This window comes from Galeopterus variegatus, unplaced genomic scaffold (genome assembly GCF_000696425.1).
Source record: "Galeopterus variegatus unplaced genomic scaffold, G_variegatus-3.0.2 Scaffold2356, whole genome shotgun sequence".
NCBI classification, from domain to species: Eukaryota; Metazoa; Chordata; class Mammalia; order Dermoptera; family Cynocephalidae; genus Galeopterus; species Galeopterus variegatus.
The window spans coordinates 174,579-194,896 of record NW_007728467.1 but is presented as its reverse complement, the minus strand read 5'-3'; the positions used below and the strand labels follow the sequence as shown (position 1 = coordinate 194,896).

Below are 20,318 nucleotides of genomic sequence, written 5' to 3'. Positions count from 1 at the left end.
ATAAAGAGACCCAATTGTCTTTTAAGAAAAAGATGTCAATCTACAGCAATAAGAAAAGCATAGTCTTTTTAATAAGTAGATCACTTGTACATCCACATGTAGGAAAATGAAACATTCCTCCTATCTCAGACCATATATAGAAATCAACTCAAAATGAATTATAAATCCCAATGTAATAGATCAAACAATAAAGCAAGAAGATAACAATAGAATGTTTTCACGTATCCTAAGAAATAAAAAGTTTTAACTCTAAAGGAAAGTATTGGTAAATTTGACTAAATTATTATTAAAAACTTTTATTCATTAAAAAATCACCATTAAGGGACAAAAAAGCAATATGCAGAGAGGGACAAGATATACTGGACAAAGGGCTCATACCCACAGTGTATCAATAATTCCTAAAAATCATTATGGAAGTCAGAAAATCCAATTCAAAGCAACAACCAAAAAGAAACAAATATGGGTAGAAGACGTGAAAAGGACCACACCAAAGAAGATATAAACATGGCCAATGGCAAATAAATGCATTAAAAGGTGTTCAGTCTCATCAGTGATTAGAAAATGCAAATTAAAACCACAATGAAATACCACTACATGTGTATCTATATGGCTAAAGTATTTAAAAATATCCAAATATTGGTTAGGGTATGAAACAAGAGAAATGTACATATACTACTGGTGGTAATATAAATTAGTAGAACCACTTTTTAAGAACTGTTTTTCATTATCTATCAAAGTGGAAAATATGCATACCCTATGATGCAGCAAACCTACTCCTAGGTATGTATTCAACAGAAATGCATGTAGATGTGTTCCAAGAATTACCACCAAAATGTATGTCAACAGGCAAATGGATAAATGAGTTGTGGAAGATTCACACAAAGAAACACTACTCTACAATAAAAAGAACAATTTGACATGCAATGACTTAGATGCGTCTCAAAAACATCATGTTAAATAATGATTCCAGATACAAAAGATTACCTGCTATATGATTCCATTTATATGGAATTCTACAATAGGCAAAAATGATTTACAGTAAGATCAATAGTTCCACTGTAGATGGAACTATTGATGTTCTAGATGATGCAGGGGATAGGGGAATTTACTGCAGATGATCATGAGAGAATTTGGGGGAGAGTAATGGAATGTTTTACATCTTGATTGTGGTAGTGGTCATGTGGGTATATATATTTATCAAAACTCATCAACCTTCATATTTAAAATAAGTCTATTTTATTATACAAGGGGACTTCAAAAAGTTCATGGAAGGACTTGTATCACCTTTTAATTCTATTTTTCCACAAACTTTTAGAAGTAACCTCATATGTAAATAATATCTAAAGATGAGTTCTATATGTGTATACACATATATCTACATTATTTATATGCATAATGCTGGACAATGCTGAAAATATGGAATATCTACCAAGAGTAAGAATGGATATCAGGTATATTCATACAATGAAGTATTACACGGCAGTGAAAACAAACTACAGCCACAGATACCAACATGGATGAGTCTCAAAGTTAAGCAAAATGAGCTGAACTAAAAAGGCCCAATATATGATTATATTTTTTTGAAAGTTCACAAAACTGGCAAAACTATACTATTTGGGACATACTTAAGAGGTAAAATTTCTTTTAAAAGCAAGAAAGTGATTGCAATTTAATGAGGAATTGGTCAACGGACACAAAGAATGCATATTGTAGTGAAGAATAAGCTAACTATACTGATCTAACAACCACACATTCTACACAATTATTGAAAATCAATGTTGTGCCCCACGTGTATGTGTAATAAAAAATAAAAAAATAAAATAAAATAAAGTCAAGATAGAAGTTTCCTTTGGCAAGAAAGAGGCATAGAATTTTATCAAAGTATTAAAAAATGGTTTATCTTTTATTTGTTTACTATCTTCAGATTCTTGATACTTTTATACAGCTGTAATTGTTTCCTCATATTCGTACATTACTAATACAAGTACATATTAAAGATTTGAACCCTTGAGTGGAACAGTACTCAAATATTCTACATCTTTGGTAACTTGCACTAATGATAAACATTGCTAATTCTTACTAAGCATTTACAATATTCCAGACAAAGTCTCATAATTTTACATACACACACACAGTATATACATATGCATGTAGTCAAAAAGCATATAAGATTACCTGCATTTAGTTATTTATTTATTTACTTATTTTTTAGCAAGCAGATCCCAAGGATGATCTGCATTTTTTTTAAGAGGAAAGTTGGCACGCAAAGCAGTTAAGTAACTTGCCCATGGTCACTCAGCTCATAAGTAACTAATGTGGGATTCAAATCCAAGCAGTCTAGATCCATAACTCACATTCTAAACCACAATGCTTTAAAGAAAAAAAAAAATCAATCTCAGGGCCGGCCCGGTGGTGCACTGCTACAGTGCGCCGCTTGGGAGCGTGGCGGCGCTCCCGGTGGGATTCAAATCCAAGCAGTCTAGATCCATAACTCACATTCTAAACCACAATGCTTTAAAGAAAAAAAAAAATCAATCTCAGGGTCGGCCCGGTGGTGCACTGCTACAGTGCGCCGCTTGGGAGTGTGGCGGCGCTCCCGCCGAGGGTTCGGATCCCACATACAGACCGGCCGCTCACTGGCTGAGCGCGGTTGCGGGTGCAACACCGAGGGTTGTGATCCCGTTGCCGGTCCCGGTCTGGTGCGGGCGCGACACTGAGGGTTGCGATCCGTTGCCGGTCACGAAAAAAGACAAAAAGGAAAAAAAAAAAAACCAACCCCAGGGTCGGCCCGGTGGTGCCCTGCTACAGTGCGCCGCTTGGGAGCGTGGCGGCGCTCCCGCCGAGGGTTCGGATCCCACATACAGACCGGCCGCTCACTGGCTGAGCGCGGTTGCGGGTGCAACACCGAGGGTTGTGATCCCGTTGCCGGTCCCGGTCTGGTGCGGGCGCGACACTGAGGGTTGCGATCCGTTGCCGGTCACGAAAAAAGACAAAAAGGAAAAAAAAAAAATCAATCTCAACTTACTGAAAAAATAAATTATAAGATTTTGAACTATTGTAAGTATACCCATTAGTGGTATTTTTAAGCACTATTTTGTTGATTTCACCATTACTCACATAAAATGTAAAGAAAAAAGTTTATGATGATGTTTACTGATTTTGCTATTCAATATCCACCTGCAAGGATTACCAAATCCATCAACCAAGTTCATCTGAACTAGTATGTATGAAAGCAGCTTAGTATAGGAAACAAATTGTTTTGAAATCTCATGGTTAGCAATTTATATTTTCATTTGTCTATGAATAAATTATCACAAGCTCTCTTCTATTCTAATATCTATTATGTCCAAAGCAATTTTAGGGACCTCACCTATCTAGATCTCATATTAATTCCTTGTAACAGCCCTATGAGGTAGGACTCGGTGTCCTAATCCTACCAATTAAAGGAGGAGGTTCTCCCACTCAAGTCTCACAGCTAATAAGAGGCAAGGCCAGATTTCAAAGTCAATTTGGTCTTTCTGTCTCTTTCTCTCCTACTATTTTCCTACCTGAAAACTGCTTTTAAATTTGAAATACAAAGCATGACTGGTTTACAAAAAAGTCATCAACTCATTATTATGCCTTTGTGACCTCGGTCAAATTACGTAGCATCTCTGAACCTGGTTTCCACATTTATTAAAAGGGAAATGAAGAGGGTCTGCAGCCTAGGAATATTATGATGATTTATGAGATAACAATGCTTTTAAAGAGCATAAGACAGTGCCCTACACAATGTAAACACTCAGCAAGAATGAGCCAATTGTTATTTTTACTAAGGAATGACAGGTCCTCCTGGTAAACCTAATGTGTGCGTTTGTTTCTTAAAGTCCTCACAATGAACACTCTTCATTTATAATACTGAAAAAGCATCAACAAACTACTATGGGAATAAATTGCAGGGGGGGGGCAGTTTTGAAAAAATACCCTACAGCAGTTATTGCATAAAATATGTGCATGGACGTGGACAAATCTCAAAAATAATATTAAGTGAAACATCAAGTTGCAAAAAAACAGCATTTTCATAAATCAAAAATATCTTAAACGATACTATTATATCTGCATTAGAAGTACAAAAGCATGTATGAGTAGGATAAACATCAATTTCAGAATATCAGTTAGTTCTGGGCAAAGAGGGAAGAGGCAGGAAAATTAGTTGAATTTATTCTTTCTCAACAAACTGAAGCCTGGGTCCACTATGGCAAGATACTAATGCTTTTTAAATCTAGATGGTATTATATGTTCACTACTGTTACTTTACATACTTTTTTGTGTGTTTGAGTTTTTCAAATTACAAGTAATTATGTCAAAATATTTGTCGTGGTTTCAATCTATTTGTTAAAGAGGACTTATACTACAGTCCCTACCCAGGAAGCCAGATTAACTGGCTTAACTCCAGAAACTGAGAAGTTGCCTCTTCTTCCCGATAAATTCCCTGAGTTGTAACCTAATTTTTATCTTTGTATCACATCCCTTACACATTCACCATAATGCTTTATACAAAGCACGGTCCAACAAGCTAACACTTGAAGAAATGTTCCAAGCACCGTGAATATATCAGAGTACATGTCATTGCTGATAGGCTCAGAAATTGTCCAATATGCAAATAAGCTTGGAACATTAAGTATGTATGCATAGACAGTGCTCAATTTGCTTGCACATTTCAGAAAAGAAATACTAAAATATGTTTATATATATATATATTTAAATACATAAAATATAAAGCTTACTCTTTACAAATTAAAACTTATGCTCAAATACAAATATGGTTTAAAAACACAAATAATAATAAAACATAAAAAATAAAACCAAAATAATAAAAACTTTAGTAATTCTGAGTCACATTAACTTCATAAATGTTTTGTTAGTATTTCCCCATTCTAGTTTCATTATTTTTAAAACCTGAATCAAACTTCTTTTCTGAAAATAGAGAAAATCTTCAGATGTTCAGATGAGCTAACCTACTATAAACAGCCTTTGCCCATGGAATGTAATGTGTTAGTAAAGCCTTTGAAAATACCCAAGTCCTATTCCTTAGAGAATTAATAAATTTCTGTGCAAGTAAAGAAAAACTATGTTATGGATGGAACTGTGTTCCCCACAGTTTTTCTTGAACATGAATAAGATGAGATGAGGTTCTGTATTTTTCTTATTCAGTGCAGCAAACCATTGCTTATTATTCTGTACACTTTTTGCTCATATGTATTTCCAACATTAAAGTTTATAAAAATAGCATGTATTGAAACCACACTGTACACCACAAATACTTACAAATGAATGTTTTTTTTAAGTCTGTGAAATAGTGCTATCCCTTTCTAATGTCTAAGTACATCTAGAGAAAAAAAATCTAAGACTTCTATTTTTAATAAAAACTTCAAAGCCAGCCAGAGACTTCAGGTTTAGTTTTCAAACTTTATAAACACTCTCAAACAGCAAATATAGTACATCAGTTTTAAAACAAATGTTCAGTAGTCCCCTTTATCTACAGTTTCACTTTCCTTGGTTTCAGTTACCGACAGTCACTAGGGTCCAAAAATACTGAATGGAAAATTGGGAAATTAACAACTCATAAGTTTTTAATTATGTGCTGTTCTAAACAGTGTGATGAAATCTCCCACCATCCCACTTCGTCCCTTCCCCATCACAAAAAGGATGAGTACAGTATAAGAAGATATTTTAAGAGACCACATTCACAGAACTTTTGTTACAATATATTGTTACAATTGTTTTATTAGTAGTTATTATTGTTAATGTCCCTAGTCTATAAATTTTATCATAGGTATATATGTGTAGAAAAAAACAGTATGTGCAGGGCTGGGTACTATCCTCAGTTTCAGGCATCTACTGGGGGCCTTGGAACTTAACCCCAACGGTTAAGGGAGGATGACTGTTCTCCATTACACTGCAGCTTTGCGATCACCCCGTTCCCATTACTTCTGCCTCCTTATTTTCCCTTCCCCCAAAACATCCTAGGCATGACACCTAAAACTAAAACTAAAACTAAAGGGCTTTGCAACTTGTGCCAAGGATAAAGTAGTTGCCTGAAAGATGTATAAAAATCATTAAACTGGGAGGAGAAAAAAGGTACCTCTTCAGGAGCTGTAAGATACCTGTTCCTCCCTGCCTCCAGCACTAATAGGACTCCCCAGAGAAGGATCACAGGCCACTCCTGTAAGTCCCATGGAAATGACAAGATGCTGGTTGGACTTGTTTTCTGCTTGGAGGGTTCCCAGGTGAAGGTTACAAGGAAGGAGGTGGGGCTTCCAGCCTAGTTCTGATCTGGCCCTCAAGAGATAGGAAATATCCTGAGGTCCACTGTCCAGAGTAGCCCCACCCAGCCCAGCCCTCCGTAGAAAAAATGTAGGTAAGAATTCAGGGAAGAACCCAAGGCAAAAACAAAGACAATCCCTTTGACTGGAGGTCAACTATGTCAGATATGATGAAGCAGGGAGGATACCTGACCAGGAAGAGAGAAAACAAAGAGCCCTACATCAGGAAAACACTTCCAGCATAGAAGTCCTTTTAATAGTTGTATTAAATGTTTAATTGGTAATTATGTCAAAAGCATTGGCCACAAAGAAATATTTTTATTCAGTACATCAAGGAATGCACTAAATACAATGTGTAGATGTTATTTGACTAAAGAGAAACTAAGATTATATAACCCATAGTTTTATTTTAAAAGTCATAACATATTAAAATCTTGCAATTACTGTCTGCATCACAGAGGAGGACCACAAGGAAAAACAGACAGTGAAGTCAGAAAATATTTTAATTTATTTGTTCATTTTATGATCTGAGCGCCACAAAAGCATAGTCCCATTTACCACCACAATCAAAGAAAAGAAGGTTATGATGAGTAATCTGGCCTAAAAATAACATTGAAACAGTGTTACAGTATAGCTAGCACTAAATTGCTACTCATTTTAATGTTATTTCAGTTCTCATTTTCAAAGAGTCATAGTCACAATGTGAAAAACAAGCTTTTCATAGGATACAAAGCTGACATTTACAACTGAAGGAGTTAAAAATATACCACTCTGACATACTGACTACTTTAAATGAAAGCCACTTAATTCAAGTGTTGCAAATAGCAGATTCAAAAAGATCACTCTGATCTTCCTGTTGTTTTAAAAGCAGGTGATGAAATTCCCATGTCAGAGGAGTAACATCCTTATCCTCAAGGACTAGAAGTGGAGACCCAAACAGTTCTGTACATAGGTTGTTAAAATAACTCTTAATCTTTTAAGCCTCCCCAAATAATTTTGTTACTTTTTCACAAGGTACTGCTCTTGGTCTGATTCAGTGTACAAGTGCTTGACTCTGCTTCTGAATTTTCATCTCCTTTATAAGGGTTCCCATGCTACGTAAAACTTGTACTACTTGTATTAAATAAATTTGTATGCTTCCCTCCTGTTAATCTGTCTTTCATCAGTTTAATTCTCAGACCCATCTGGGGCCCTAAGAGGAGGGAGGGGAACTTTGCTGCCCCTGTACAACTAAATGAGCATCAAAGTAAAAATCTGTAAAATCCAAGAAAAATAGTACATACTGTTTGAAACTTAAACCAAATGTTTGGTTTATTTTGTTTTTGTTTGTTCGTTTTTTGTTTGTTTGTTTTTATCTGAAGTTATCCTTATGGCTTCCAAAAAAATTCTTTTCTGGCAAAGACGCTGTTTTAACATGTGTACTCATAGTAGACCCTTCACAGATACTGAAAGCTTTTGACATCTGAAGACTGGTAATTTTTCATTTACTTTCCTTTAATTATTCAAAATTAGCAAAATTTTTAAAGCTAAAGCGTCATACAAAAAAGTCATGTATTTCATAATCCCAAGAAATAATCCAATTATTATATATGCATTCAACAATCCACAATCTCAAGAAATAATCCAATCTTTATATATACATTCAATATTTCTAAAAATATTAATTAGGAAAGTAGGTTCTGCAGTCAGATGTACTGGGAAGAAATCCCAGTTCACTACTCATAGGATTCAAGGAAAATAAACCTAAGTCTGTTACCTCCTAAGTGAAATGGAGTGAACATTATCTACTTCGCAGGGCCACTGTGAAGATTAGATAACCCATGGAAAATTACAAACCAAACTAGCACCTAAATGTTTAATAAATAACACTACTACTATTGATTTCCAAGTAAATACCAGACATCTCTATTGGCACTAGGGATGTCAAGAAAGGGCCGTTGCCCTCAAAAAGTTTACACTCTAATAGGAGATATTTAACAACGTCTTGTAAATTGCCATGTTTTCTCTTACAAATACTGAACTGCTACCTTTTCTCTTGCAAATACAACTTGCACTGACAGCAATTACCAAAGGTTCTTAAGGGCGAGAGAATCAGGAGCAGCCACAGATTCAAGGGGGGAAGGAGAATCTTGCAGAAATGCCTGAAGCAGAAAGTCTGTTAAGGTGTTTAGTGCCACTGCAGTAATAGTCAAACTTGAACAGCCTCATTCCTCCACTCAGCAGAGACAAGTGTTAGCTTTTGTTTGAAAAATATCCCACTCCAACCCTGGAGAAAACCACAACTACTTTATGTGTAATTCTGAGAAACAGATAAAAGCTATCTCTGCTGTAAATCAGTTCTTTTCAAACCACTCAGTTATCTCAGGACACCAATGACCTACCCAGGCGGGGGTCCCTCTTTGGGGTTCCAGAGTTCCCTTCTTTAGTGGGCCTGGCTGAATACGGTACTGTTACCATCTTTCACAACTGTCTTCTACACTAGACTGCAAGCCCTTTTATTCCTCTTTACATCCTTCCCACCTAGCACAGTAACTACTACCAAGCTCAAGAGAGGTGCTGAATTATTAATCTGTGCCAAGCATTGTGCCAGGCAGTAGAGACACATTAAAAACATGTTCCCCACCAAAGAACAAATAATCTAGTGGGGAGATAGAGCCAGCAATTCAAATATAGGAACTGCACTAACGGAAAGACAACAATACCAGGTGCGGAGGGAAGATATGGGAAGGAATATCCAGATAGAATTAGGGAAGGGATGCTCCCGCAATTAAATATGGGAAACCTAAAGAGTCCCAGGCTTTTGAAGCTGAAAATAGGCTCCAGGAAATAACGTATATGACAAATGGCATAAAGAAAAAGTTTTAAAAGAAAACAAAAGGTTTGTTGAATAGAGAAATATGCCAAAGTTGAATACTTACAGCCTATCATAAAAATTCTTACCTCCCTGAAATTCCTTTTGTTGGCCCTGGAATCTCTGGTACAGGCCGATGTCTTAGCAGAAACGATCGAGATGGTCTTGAAACCAATTTGCTACGACTTCTCATAGGTGCTAGGACTGGTGATGATGGCACATACAAATCATTTAAAACCATTTCTCCTTGAAATTTAAAGAATGGGGATGGTGGTGATTTTTCTAATAAACCATTAGTTCCATTTCCAGAATTTGCTTCTGCTGTTGAACAGCCAATGGAAGAAAGACACTCAGGGTCTGCATTAGGAAGCTTGCTGATATTTTCCGAGATCAAAACAACTTTTCCTGTTTGTGGTTCTCCAATTGTACAATCCATATTCTTCTTTGTAATCAAAGATTCTATTTTAATATTTTCACTACCAAATAAAGAATCATGAAAAGAATCCAAATTCAGTTGTGGTTCTTCTTCTGGAACAAGAAAGTCATGTTTAGGAAGAGACAGCTTATCATCTGATTCAAGAGACTGGCTATTTTCCACACTAAGGTTGTTCTGATTAAGATTTTTTGTAACAGTCTCCAACTGTGTTGGGCTAAGGGTCTGCATACTACCAGAACCTGAAAGTTTTGTACTCTGATTAGAAGAGAGAGCATGGCCATCCTTTGACGTGTCATCGTTTTTCTTCACTTTATGAACATTTGCATATATTGGGATATCTTGCATTTTCGACAAGATTATCTGTAATTGTTTAAGTATTCTCCTACGGTGTCCTGTAGGTGATATTCCAATTTTGTGCAGCACGCTGTCATTTATGGCTGCACAGTCCTTCACAGTATTAAAACCAAACTCACGGAAATGTAAGAGGTACTGCTCCAAATTAATGCTCATTAGGAAATCTTTGATATCAACATTTACTTCACTGAGTGAGGACATGCTGATGGCTTCATTACTAAGCTGAGTTATACACGAAGCAGGAAAACGAGATAACACACAAGGGGATGCACTTCGCTATCAGTTTTTTCTCTATCAATTGCAACAGAAAAATTTCTCAAAATGTTATTTTCTCCACAATGACTGCTTTATGTGCTTAAGCCTGGAAGAAAAAAATAAAAGTTACTTATTAGAGCATTTTCATTATTGAAATCTAGTTTTATATTATAAACTCTCTCTGAAGAAACACAGTAGAAATTAGTACAATAACGTTCACTCATTGAGTTTGGAATCTTTGTACATTGCTTTGTGTGTCCTGGAAAATCAATTCCCAGGTATGATGTGAGTACAGGACAGAAATGCTACAGTAGTATCAGGCTATGATTTTTCAAAAAGGTAAAAAATGACTCTCACAAATATAGAATAAACATGTATTAAAATTATTACTCAACTCATTAATTTGGGAATCAGTAAGATGGTAAGGCTGGTTCCAAGAGCATTAGCATAACAGGTTTATACAATCTATACAGTCATCAGAAAAGGCTTTTTTGTTTGTTTGTTTGTTTGTATTGGGAATCAGTAAGATGGTAAGGCTGGTTCCAAGAGCATTAGTAGAACAGGTTTATACAATCTATACAGTCATCAGAAAAGGCTTTTTTGTTTGTTTGTTTGTTTGTTTTTTGAGTATTAGATTCTAAGACAGCTAGGTCAGATAAAAAACTGGTTAATGTCCTATAGGGCAAAAAAAACCCAAAACATTTGGGGTTGTCTTTTCTACCAGACAAATATCTATAAGCTCAGGTAACTTCCCACTGCCCAGTCTCTAATCAAACAATAAATAGCCCAGTGGAGCATAGGAATTAGAATTGAATATCCTTAGGGTGGGCTTGTACAACAGTACCCCCAAGAAGGCACTGGAAGAACATTTTTTTACTCCTAAGTTTTAGGTAATTTTTCTTAGCAGCAGCTAAATATAAGTAACTTTCTCCTTTACCACACTTTCTTTCAAAGTCTTAAAAAGCAGAACATATATCTCAGGTCAATGATTTTCATTTCAAAAAAGCAAGCAGCATTATAAATAAATAATAAATATATAACACATAAGACAAGATAAGACTATATGACATATAAGACTAGTTGAATAATTAGCTAATTCTTAAATACATTAGCTAACAGGAAATATGCTAATATGAAAGAAAAAGGAAAAAGTTTAAAGTTCACATTTTCCTCCAATGTACACAACAGATTCATATAGGTTCATTTTTCTCCCAAACAACATAATTATACTTTTATTAAAAAAAAGTCAATTTATCTAGGTCCTGATGATACATCTGCATTCGGCTTATGAAAATGCACATGTGCAGATTTCTGCATATGATGCTTCAATTAAAAGAAAAAAGTACAGAATATGTATAACATACGTATACTGAAGTAATATATTCAGACACACCCGAACAAGGTAAGTTTTTCCAAACAAGCTCTGATGCAATGCTTCTGGAAATCACACCTTGAAATAGCTCTCCAAAAGGCACAACTCAGACTATGCATATGTTATTTGCCAATTTCCCATAAGCTATTTCCTCAACTATTTAAAAATATCCACAAACATTAATAAACAGGTATACGACAAGATGGAAAGCACATATCTTCTCCAGGGCACTGCAGGAGCAGAGAAATAAAAATGAGAGATGAAAGGCAGGAAATGTTTTTGTCAATAAGGTATGTCCAAAAAAAAAAGTAAGTTAAACCTCAACACCACATACAAATTCTCAGATAAACCACTCTTGTTCTACACAATTATTTTGTAAATAAATGTATTGTCTATTTTTTTCTGGCACATCACAAGATGGAAATAATTCTTGCCATAAGTGAACATACAGTTCACCCACTTTAGAATTTATAAACGTTATGAATTGGTCAATAATTTAAGAGGATTAGAAGCACCTTCCCTTTTGAGCAGGGTAAATTACAAAAAAGTCATAGTCTTGCTTCCCAGCCTCCACAAAAACTTTAATAGGACAAAAGCAATTTTAATAAAATACAAACACAAACCAAAAAACCTCCTGATCTTTCCCTATTGCAAGTAGCTACACCATCACCCACCCAGTCACCCAAATCAAAAGCCCAGAGGGCATTCCCAAGTCCACCCTTGTCTTACCCACCAAATTCAAAAAAGCAGTTGAGCTACTCATTTTACCCCTTGCCATGGATGCAAAAATTCATATGTTGAAGCACTAGCCCCTAATATGACTGTATTTGGAGATAGGGCCCACAAGAAGGTAATTAAGGTTAAATGAGGCCATAAAGATGGGACCCTGATAAGACAGGATTAGTTCTTTATGAGAGACACCAGAGAGCTTGCTGTCCCCTCAGCCCCCAAGTGAGGACACAATGAGACAGCAGCCAACCATCTGCAGGCCAGAAAGAGGACCCTCACCAAGAACCAAATCAGCTGGCAACTGAATCATGGACTTTCCACACTCGAGCGCTGTGAAAAAATGAATTTCTGTTTAGAAACACAGTCTGCGGTCTTCTGTTACAGCAGCTGAGCTGACTAAAACACTCCTCCACCCTCACCTTTGCCTTGGTTCAGAACCTCATTACATCTCTTGTCCGTATTACTGCAACAGCCTCTGGACAAATGTCTCACCCAATCTCCACGTACCAGTGAACTATCAAAAATCCAAATTCAGCATGTCACTCCACATCGTCCACAGGATAAAATCTAAGCTCACAGTGCCATATCACAGTTTGGTCTCTGTCAAACAATTATAATAGCAGGTACTAATGATGTGAACAACAATTACATGTCCAACATCATACCTCATATATATTTCCTACAAGGAAGGTGTTTGTATGTACGAACCCCAGGCCCATATTCAAACCATGCCAAACATTCTTCTGTCATCTTTCACTCACTTTAGTTCATTTTTGTTAGTTATCATTCCCCTGAGGCAACAAGCTGTTTAACAGCCCCATACCTTTTGCATGTGCTGTATCTGCTTTCCCATGCACCATTTAAAATTCTGAGTAGGCAGATATTACTTCCTCTGTGAAGGCTTCCTATCGACCCCTTAAGATACAACAAATTAGAATTGTTCCTTTCCCTGCAAATCTATAACTAGTACCCTAGAACTTTACAAAGTGCTTGGAACATATTTAAGAGAATTAGGGGAGAGGTTGGTAGGAATAAAAAAGTGATCAAGAGGCCCATTTTGTTCATTTTTGGTGTGTGTGCATGTGTGCACATTTGTGTTTTAACAGGCAAAGTCCTTTCCTTCCTTTGAAGTATACACGTGCACTTCCTGGGCGGCTGAATCTACAGATACACCAAATGTTCTATGCAAAACTGCTGTCACTCAACAAGCTGAGTATGACTAATAACATGATTAGGGTTTTTTCTGTGACATGGAAGAGGCTTCCTCTCACAGGTTCTACAATCCACTCTGCACGTTAATATCAGCTCCGTCTTCCATTTATCTGACTTTGTGCCACCCAAGGGTGTTCACAGATCCAGTTCTTTCCTTAGAGGCTCTAGCCCCAAACACCCCATTAGATATAAAGAGATGGGCATGCCTAACTCTACAAAATTCTACCATGTGCAAACTCCTTAACATGAAACTAAAGCGCTCCACATTTTGATCTCCAATTGAGCTCAATGGCATGTATGCCACATTTTAGGTAAGTGATGTGAGAATTAAATGAATTAATATATACAAAGCACTTAGAACACAAACTGGACATGGCAAATGCTAAATGTTTGCCATTATTATTATTATTGTGTTATTATCCTATAATAACCTCTGCCAAGATGACCAGCCCATATAAGCTGCCCAATAAATGCCAAAATATTTGTACATACACATAGTCCATGATGAATATGTAATACATATTTAAAGAATGTACAAACAGTTGGCCTTACAGATGTGGTTGTGCATTTGTCCGTGCTATCCTGATCCATTTCCATAAGGAAGTAGAAGTAAAGGGAAGTAACTTTTAGGAATACCTGCTACATGACTACCTTGCCATATCACTTAACAAACATAATCTTAGTAATTTAATTGAGTTCTACCTCGAAACTATATCCTGAATCCAACTAGTTCTCACCGCTTCCCTTGCTCACATCCTGGTCTAAGCCATCACCTCATCTATCTTAGACCACTCCAACAGCCTCCAGGACATCCCTGATTCTGTCCTGGCCCCCTCTACCCCACACAGTAGATTCTTAATGCAGGGGCCATGATGATTCATTTTATAACAAAGGTCACATTACTTCACTCCCTATGACTTCCCAACATCATTTACCCTGATTTTACCTCTCCATCACTTGACAGCCACCACTCTGGCCTCAGTACTGTTTCCACCTCAGACGTTACCTCTCTCCCTTCCATCTTTTTCAAATCATCTTCCCCAACGCATATGTCATGGCTCACGCCATCACTTTAGTGAGTCTCTGGCAAATATGCCCTCTTCAGAGAGACCTTCCCTAATCCCCCATGCATACAAGCGTAGCATGCCTTATGACTCACTACCCCATACCCTTGCTTTATCTGTCTTCATGGAATTTATTACTACCTGACATCTATTGATTGCTCCCAGAGGTTGGGGATCTTGTCTACTGTTCGCTGCTCTAGCCCTTGAGTTTGAACACTGTCAGGTTATAGTAGGTGCTCAGTAAATGTTTGCTGAATGACTTCTTCCCACCTTTAAGATGATTAAAGATGAGAAATGGAAAGGACACATAGTTTTAAATTTTTGTCTATTTAAGTCACTAAGCTAGTAAGAAGCAGAGACAGAATTCAAACACAGATTTCTCCAATCCATCTAACCACTAAAAGAAGTCCTGAAATCAGGAGTTGGGGTGGCAGGAGGTCAGCTAGAAGCCCTCCAAACCATCTCTAGGGCTTTTAGAAACTCATGGGTTGGAATAACAGTCCCCTTCCTAATGCCTCACATAAGGAAAACCCCCGAATACCAGTGGAGCTTTGCCATATCCCCCAACTGACCTAGAAAAGAAAATAATTGAAAACCAAGGATCACTTCATTAACTATAAAGATCATTCAGTACACAGTGCTGACAACTTCTGGAACCACTTTTGCCTGACTCTAATATCTTTCAGGGGAAAAAATAGCATAGTACAATTGAATTCAGTCATATGTTTAATCCATTCCCAAAAGAAAGCACACACCATTGTAAAATCAGAAACATAACCTTAGCATACACAGAAACTGCAAATGTAACAAAATAATAGGCTTAAGAATCGTAGAATCACAGGACTGAAAGAAACCTTAGAAAATATCTACAATAAAAATTAGACTGCCAAAAGAATTATGAAACTTTTCAATGTTATCAATAAAAGTCTTACAAACTCTAATAACAATGAGAGCTTATTGTATTCCAGAACAGCAGTCCATAGGGGCTCGCTGGTTAGCTCGGTTGGTTAGAGTGTGGTGCTGATAACACCAAGGTCCAGGATCCCTGTACCGGCCGCCACAAAAAAAAAAAAAGAAAGAAAGAAAACCAGAACAGTGAGGACAGTGGTTTCCAGTGGAATGAAACGGTCTTCCAGGGTTAGATCCAGAAATGTATGAGAAAATGCTTTTGCTAGTCTCAATGAATGAGTGGCACTAGTAGATAGGAAAGGTGATTACGATACCCAAGGCAGAAACCTTGGGTATAATTTTTACTCCTCCAACTCTCTACAACTTATCAGCTCCCTATATAGTACCTGGCACTACAGATGATAAAAAAGAAACATGTCCCTGCCTTCAATTTGTTAATAAATTTATTGTGAAGAAATAGCTAGCTCCTTGGAAAACTAGAGGGCTCCACATGGGTAACATGCTGAATGAACTAGTTCAGATTACAGGTCTTATCGAAGTCCACCTTTGCAGAATATTGTCACCAAAAAAAATAGGTAACATGCTATTTTCACATCAAGCAAACTCATTGTTTAATACAGATATATTAACTCCAAGTATTCATAAAGACGACATGTTCAACTTTGTTTCCCACAGCCATGTAGAAGAGGAAGTGGTTTAGAGAAAATATGCTTGTTGTCATATTACTCCATCCCACAGTATAGAGCAGACTGCAAAAGGTTGAAGGTCAGGACTCTTAATTACTGTTCTAGCCTGAGTGCTTAGTGCCCAGAAAGAGTGTCAAATTAGTCATTTGGCAACCCTGTCCTTTAACATCAATTCACTTACTTTAGCATGTGGCAACATTATCCCAATTAGACCCCTTACAGGAAGCCCAGGTCCCTCAACCTGGTCATCTCTTAACCATGGTCGCCCACAGGCTCTGACCTCTTTTGCACCCTGTTCTCTACCTTGACCACTACTCCTTCCCCACCTATCAAAACACATCCATCCTCTGTCCCTGTCCCTCAGACTTATGCTGCTAATAATAACAGCCAATAGCTGTGAAGTGCTATAAACCATCTATGTAGAATCTCATTTAATTCTCACTGCTGCCTTAGAATATCCCCATGCCCACAGTCACACAGTAGTTGAACAGTGGAGCCAGAATTCTATGAATCAGACTCCACACAGCCTATGCTGTTAACTGTGATGCCTCCTGCATTGATTTAACAGTAGAGACGTATCAAAGACTTCAGAGTTTTCCTCTCCTTTGTCGAGCCATGCATAATCACTTATATTCACACTAGGGAAATGCTTCTTAGATACATCATGCCTTGCAAGTTAAAGTTTTACACACCATTTCACTGTGATTGTGGGTGTATGTGTCCATCTAAGTGCTTAAATGTGGAAGCCTAATAATTATTTACACTTAACTGCCTGAGATTTAAGAGCCAGTAACAAATTAAAAGAGAACATCTTTGCAATTACTGTATTAAGCAATGTTAATATAGAATTTAGTTTATTAAAATTTATTTTGCATCTATCACTGGATAGTGGTATGAAGCCAAAATCAAATAATCAATTTGTGACTAAAATAAGTATTCACTGGGCCGGCCCGGTGGCACACTAGGTAGAGTGCGGCGCTTGGGAGTGCGGCGGCGCTCCCGCTGAGGGTTCGGATCCCATATAGAGACCAGTCCGCTCACTGGTTGAGCGCGGTGCGGGCGCGACACCGAGGGTTGCGATCCCGTTGCCGGTTGTGGTACAGGCGCGACACTGAGGGTTGCGATCCCGTTACTGGTCACAAAAAAAGAAAAAAAAAAAAAAAGTATTCACTGCCCACAAGAGCAGTCAATGGTGATGTTAAAAACAAAAACAAAAACAAAAAAACTGCTTGACTAGAAGAGAGATTACTGATATAAAAAGATACCTCACCACGGTCTTAAAGATTTAACTTTAAATGTGGTGCAAAAGGAGATAAGGAGCGAAGCAACACAAACATCCATGGTGGATGAATGGTCTACACATACAACGAAATAAAAAGAGGCCTTAAAAAGGAAGAAATCCTGTCACATGCTATAACATGGAAGAACGTTGAGGACATTATGCTAAGCAAATAAGCCAGTCACAGAAAGAACAAATATTATATGATTCCACTTACAAGAGGTATCTAAAGTAGTCAAATTCATAGAAAAAGAAGGTAGAATGGGGGTTACCAGAGAGGGCAGAGTAGCAGTGAGTTGTTGTTTAATGAGTATAAAGTTTCAGTTCTCAAAATGAAAAAGTTCTGGAGATCTGTTTCACAACAATGTAAATACACACAACACTACTGGACTGCACACTTAAAAATCGTTAAGATGATAACTATTATTTGTGTTTTTTTACCACAATAAAAAAGAGATAGGAAGACAGACTAGAAGATTTACGCCAGCCTCTCAGCTTTCATTCACACTGAACTGCCCGTTCATACCTGGACTTTTTTCTCTCCTTGGGGGTTAACTCAAGTCTTACAAGTATGGTACCACCACACCCAAGAGGACTCCCTGCCTATTCCACCCCTCTCTAATCCCTTATGCATTCCACCCAGACGACAGTATACATAGCACAATGCCTGAATGCCAATCCAGACCTACCCACTTTTTAACTGTATACCTCATTTAAGTTATTTAACTGCCTTGAAGCTCAGACCTCATATTTTATAGTATTTCCATTAGGATTAAGAAGGTAAAATGTGTAAAGAATATATAACAGTACCTGAATTATAAGTGTACAGTAAATTTGGCTGTTATTGATGATTCATCTGTGTATACAATATCGCACTTGATCATATTCATCTTATAATACTGCACTTGGTTTGAGTGGTATTCTTCTGCCTGAATAGTAACAATACATTCCCTTCCTTTAAATTAACATTGTAAATTATTCTTCTAACAAACCCACAAAACACCTAACGCAGCAGTAAGCATAGTTCTACTAATTTAGTAAAATGTTGATGTAGCTAAATTGCAAGAATAATCATTTTATATGAAGACTTTGGACCTGGAATACAGAGCACAGTGATTACCAGAGATCCCAGCTCTGCTGTTTGCTACCTGTGTGGCCTTGGGAAAATTCCTTTCTCTTCTTGGGCCTCTTGTTGTAATCTGTAAGCAGTGATGATAATAGGGCCTACCTCATAGGGCTGTTCTGAGGAAGAAATGAATGAATATGCATAAAGATCTTAGAACAGCGCCTGGCAAGCAGTAAGCATTTAATTAGTGTCTGCTAGATGGAGATTAACTGAGGTTTGAGCTGAGAATAGACATGCTCTGAGCAAAATCATTTCATTACTTGGATCAAGGAGAAAATATCATTCTAAGCTGTATTTTTATCACTTTATTACTTACTGTTTAATCTGAAAAACAACTCGTTCCAAATCTAGAACTTAATATCCATTTCCACATCCAGTGAAGGCTAGGAATGCTAATTCCTTTACTTAGTATAAGAATTTGTTAGCAGCAAAGGTAACATCTGGGTTTAAGTGCTTGATAATATCCTTAGCTTCAGTAAGTCTTTCCTCTTTCAAATCTCTGCCTAGATTTTAAGTTAATCGGATAAGGTTTGAGATTTGTTTTAAATTCTAGTGGAGAGATCTCTAAAGTAGAGCCATAATTCTTGGGCAACCAGAGAAAGATTTTACTTTCCAGAATTTCTCCAAGAGCAGACATGGGGATAATAAAAAGGAATAAGCCAAAGCCTGCCTCACTCCAGAGGACTTCCACCTGTGTACCCCTAACACCTGGGCGACAGCTGCTGCCTAGTGCCAGTCCTCTCCTACCCCACTCTACAGTTTAGCCACATCTGAATCCTGACAGATGAAAGAAAGAAAATCAGTTGCCTTAGAACTCTTGACCTGAGCATGGGCACGTACTCTTCAGGATTCTCTTCTATTTCATGCTACATTGGACACAGCTTTAATGTTTAATTTACACAGGTCAAAACTAGCATGACACTTCAACAAAAAGATTTGCAAATATACACTTATGATGTGTACACTTTTTAATATACACATATTCCAATTTTAAAACTTTGGTGAAAATGTATATTCCACCATTTCTCTGAATTTGAGTCACACTTTTAGACTAACAACCAGATGTTTCAAAATAGCCAACTATGAATGTTTCCTCTCTTTGCATTTATAAATAGCACACTGACCTCTTTTCCAACTGAATTTGAAGGCTTATTCCTATTGGTTCAGTAACTATCAAAGTCTCTTTTTCTTAGAAAAAAGAGAGTATCTCAGCAACTGTTTCATAACTTATTGGCCCATTTATTTGCATTTATTCATTCGATAAATATTTATGGCACACTACTCTGTCCAAGAAAATAACGGGAAATATTTGCCATTGAAAGTAACAGCATCTATTATCTCATTTGAGAACAGTGCTGAGAACTACAAAAAAAGTGAAGACACATCTTCTCTCCAAGAGTTTAAAATCGAAAGGGGCAGAGTAGACATAACTACAAGCAAAGGAAAATGACATGCATTTGAACAGTCCGTTCTCTACTACTCATATAAAGAAGGAATACCAAGGCCGGCCCGGTGGCGCACTGCTACAGTGCGCCGCTTGGGAAGCGCAGCAGCGCTCCCGCCGAGGGTTCGGATCCCACATACAGACCGGCTGCTCACTGGCTGAGCGAGGTGCGGGAGCAACACCGAGGGTTGCGATCCCGTTGCCGGTCCTGGTCCGGTACGGGCGCGACACATCGGGTTGCGATCCGTTGCCGGACATGGAAAAAAGACAAAAGACAAAAAAAAAAAAAAAAAAAA

At 37.3% G+C, this 20,318-nt stretch overlaps 1 protein-coding gene across 1 annotated transcript in view; it reads right to left on the bottom strand.

Moving 5' to 3' along the window:
- Positions 1-10,147, bottom strand: part of ARAP2 (ArfGAP with RhoGAP domain, ankyrin repeat and PH domain 2) — a 118,277-nt gene extending 108,130 nt beyond the window's left edge. The window contains exon 1 of the mRNA XM_008581435.1: positions 9,246-10,147. Coding sequence (XP_008579657.1) covers positions 9,246-10,147 — 902 coding nt within the window. The remainder of the gene's footprint in view (positions 1-9,245) is intronic.
- Positions 10,148-20,318: the final 10,171 nt, after the last annotated feature.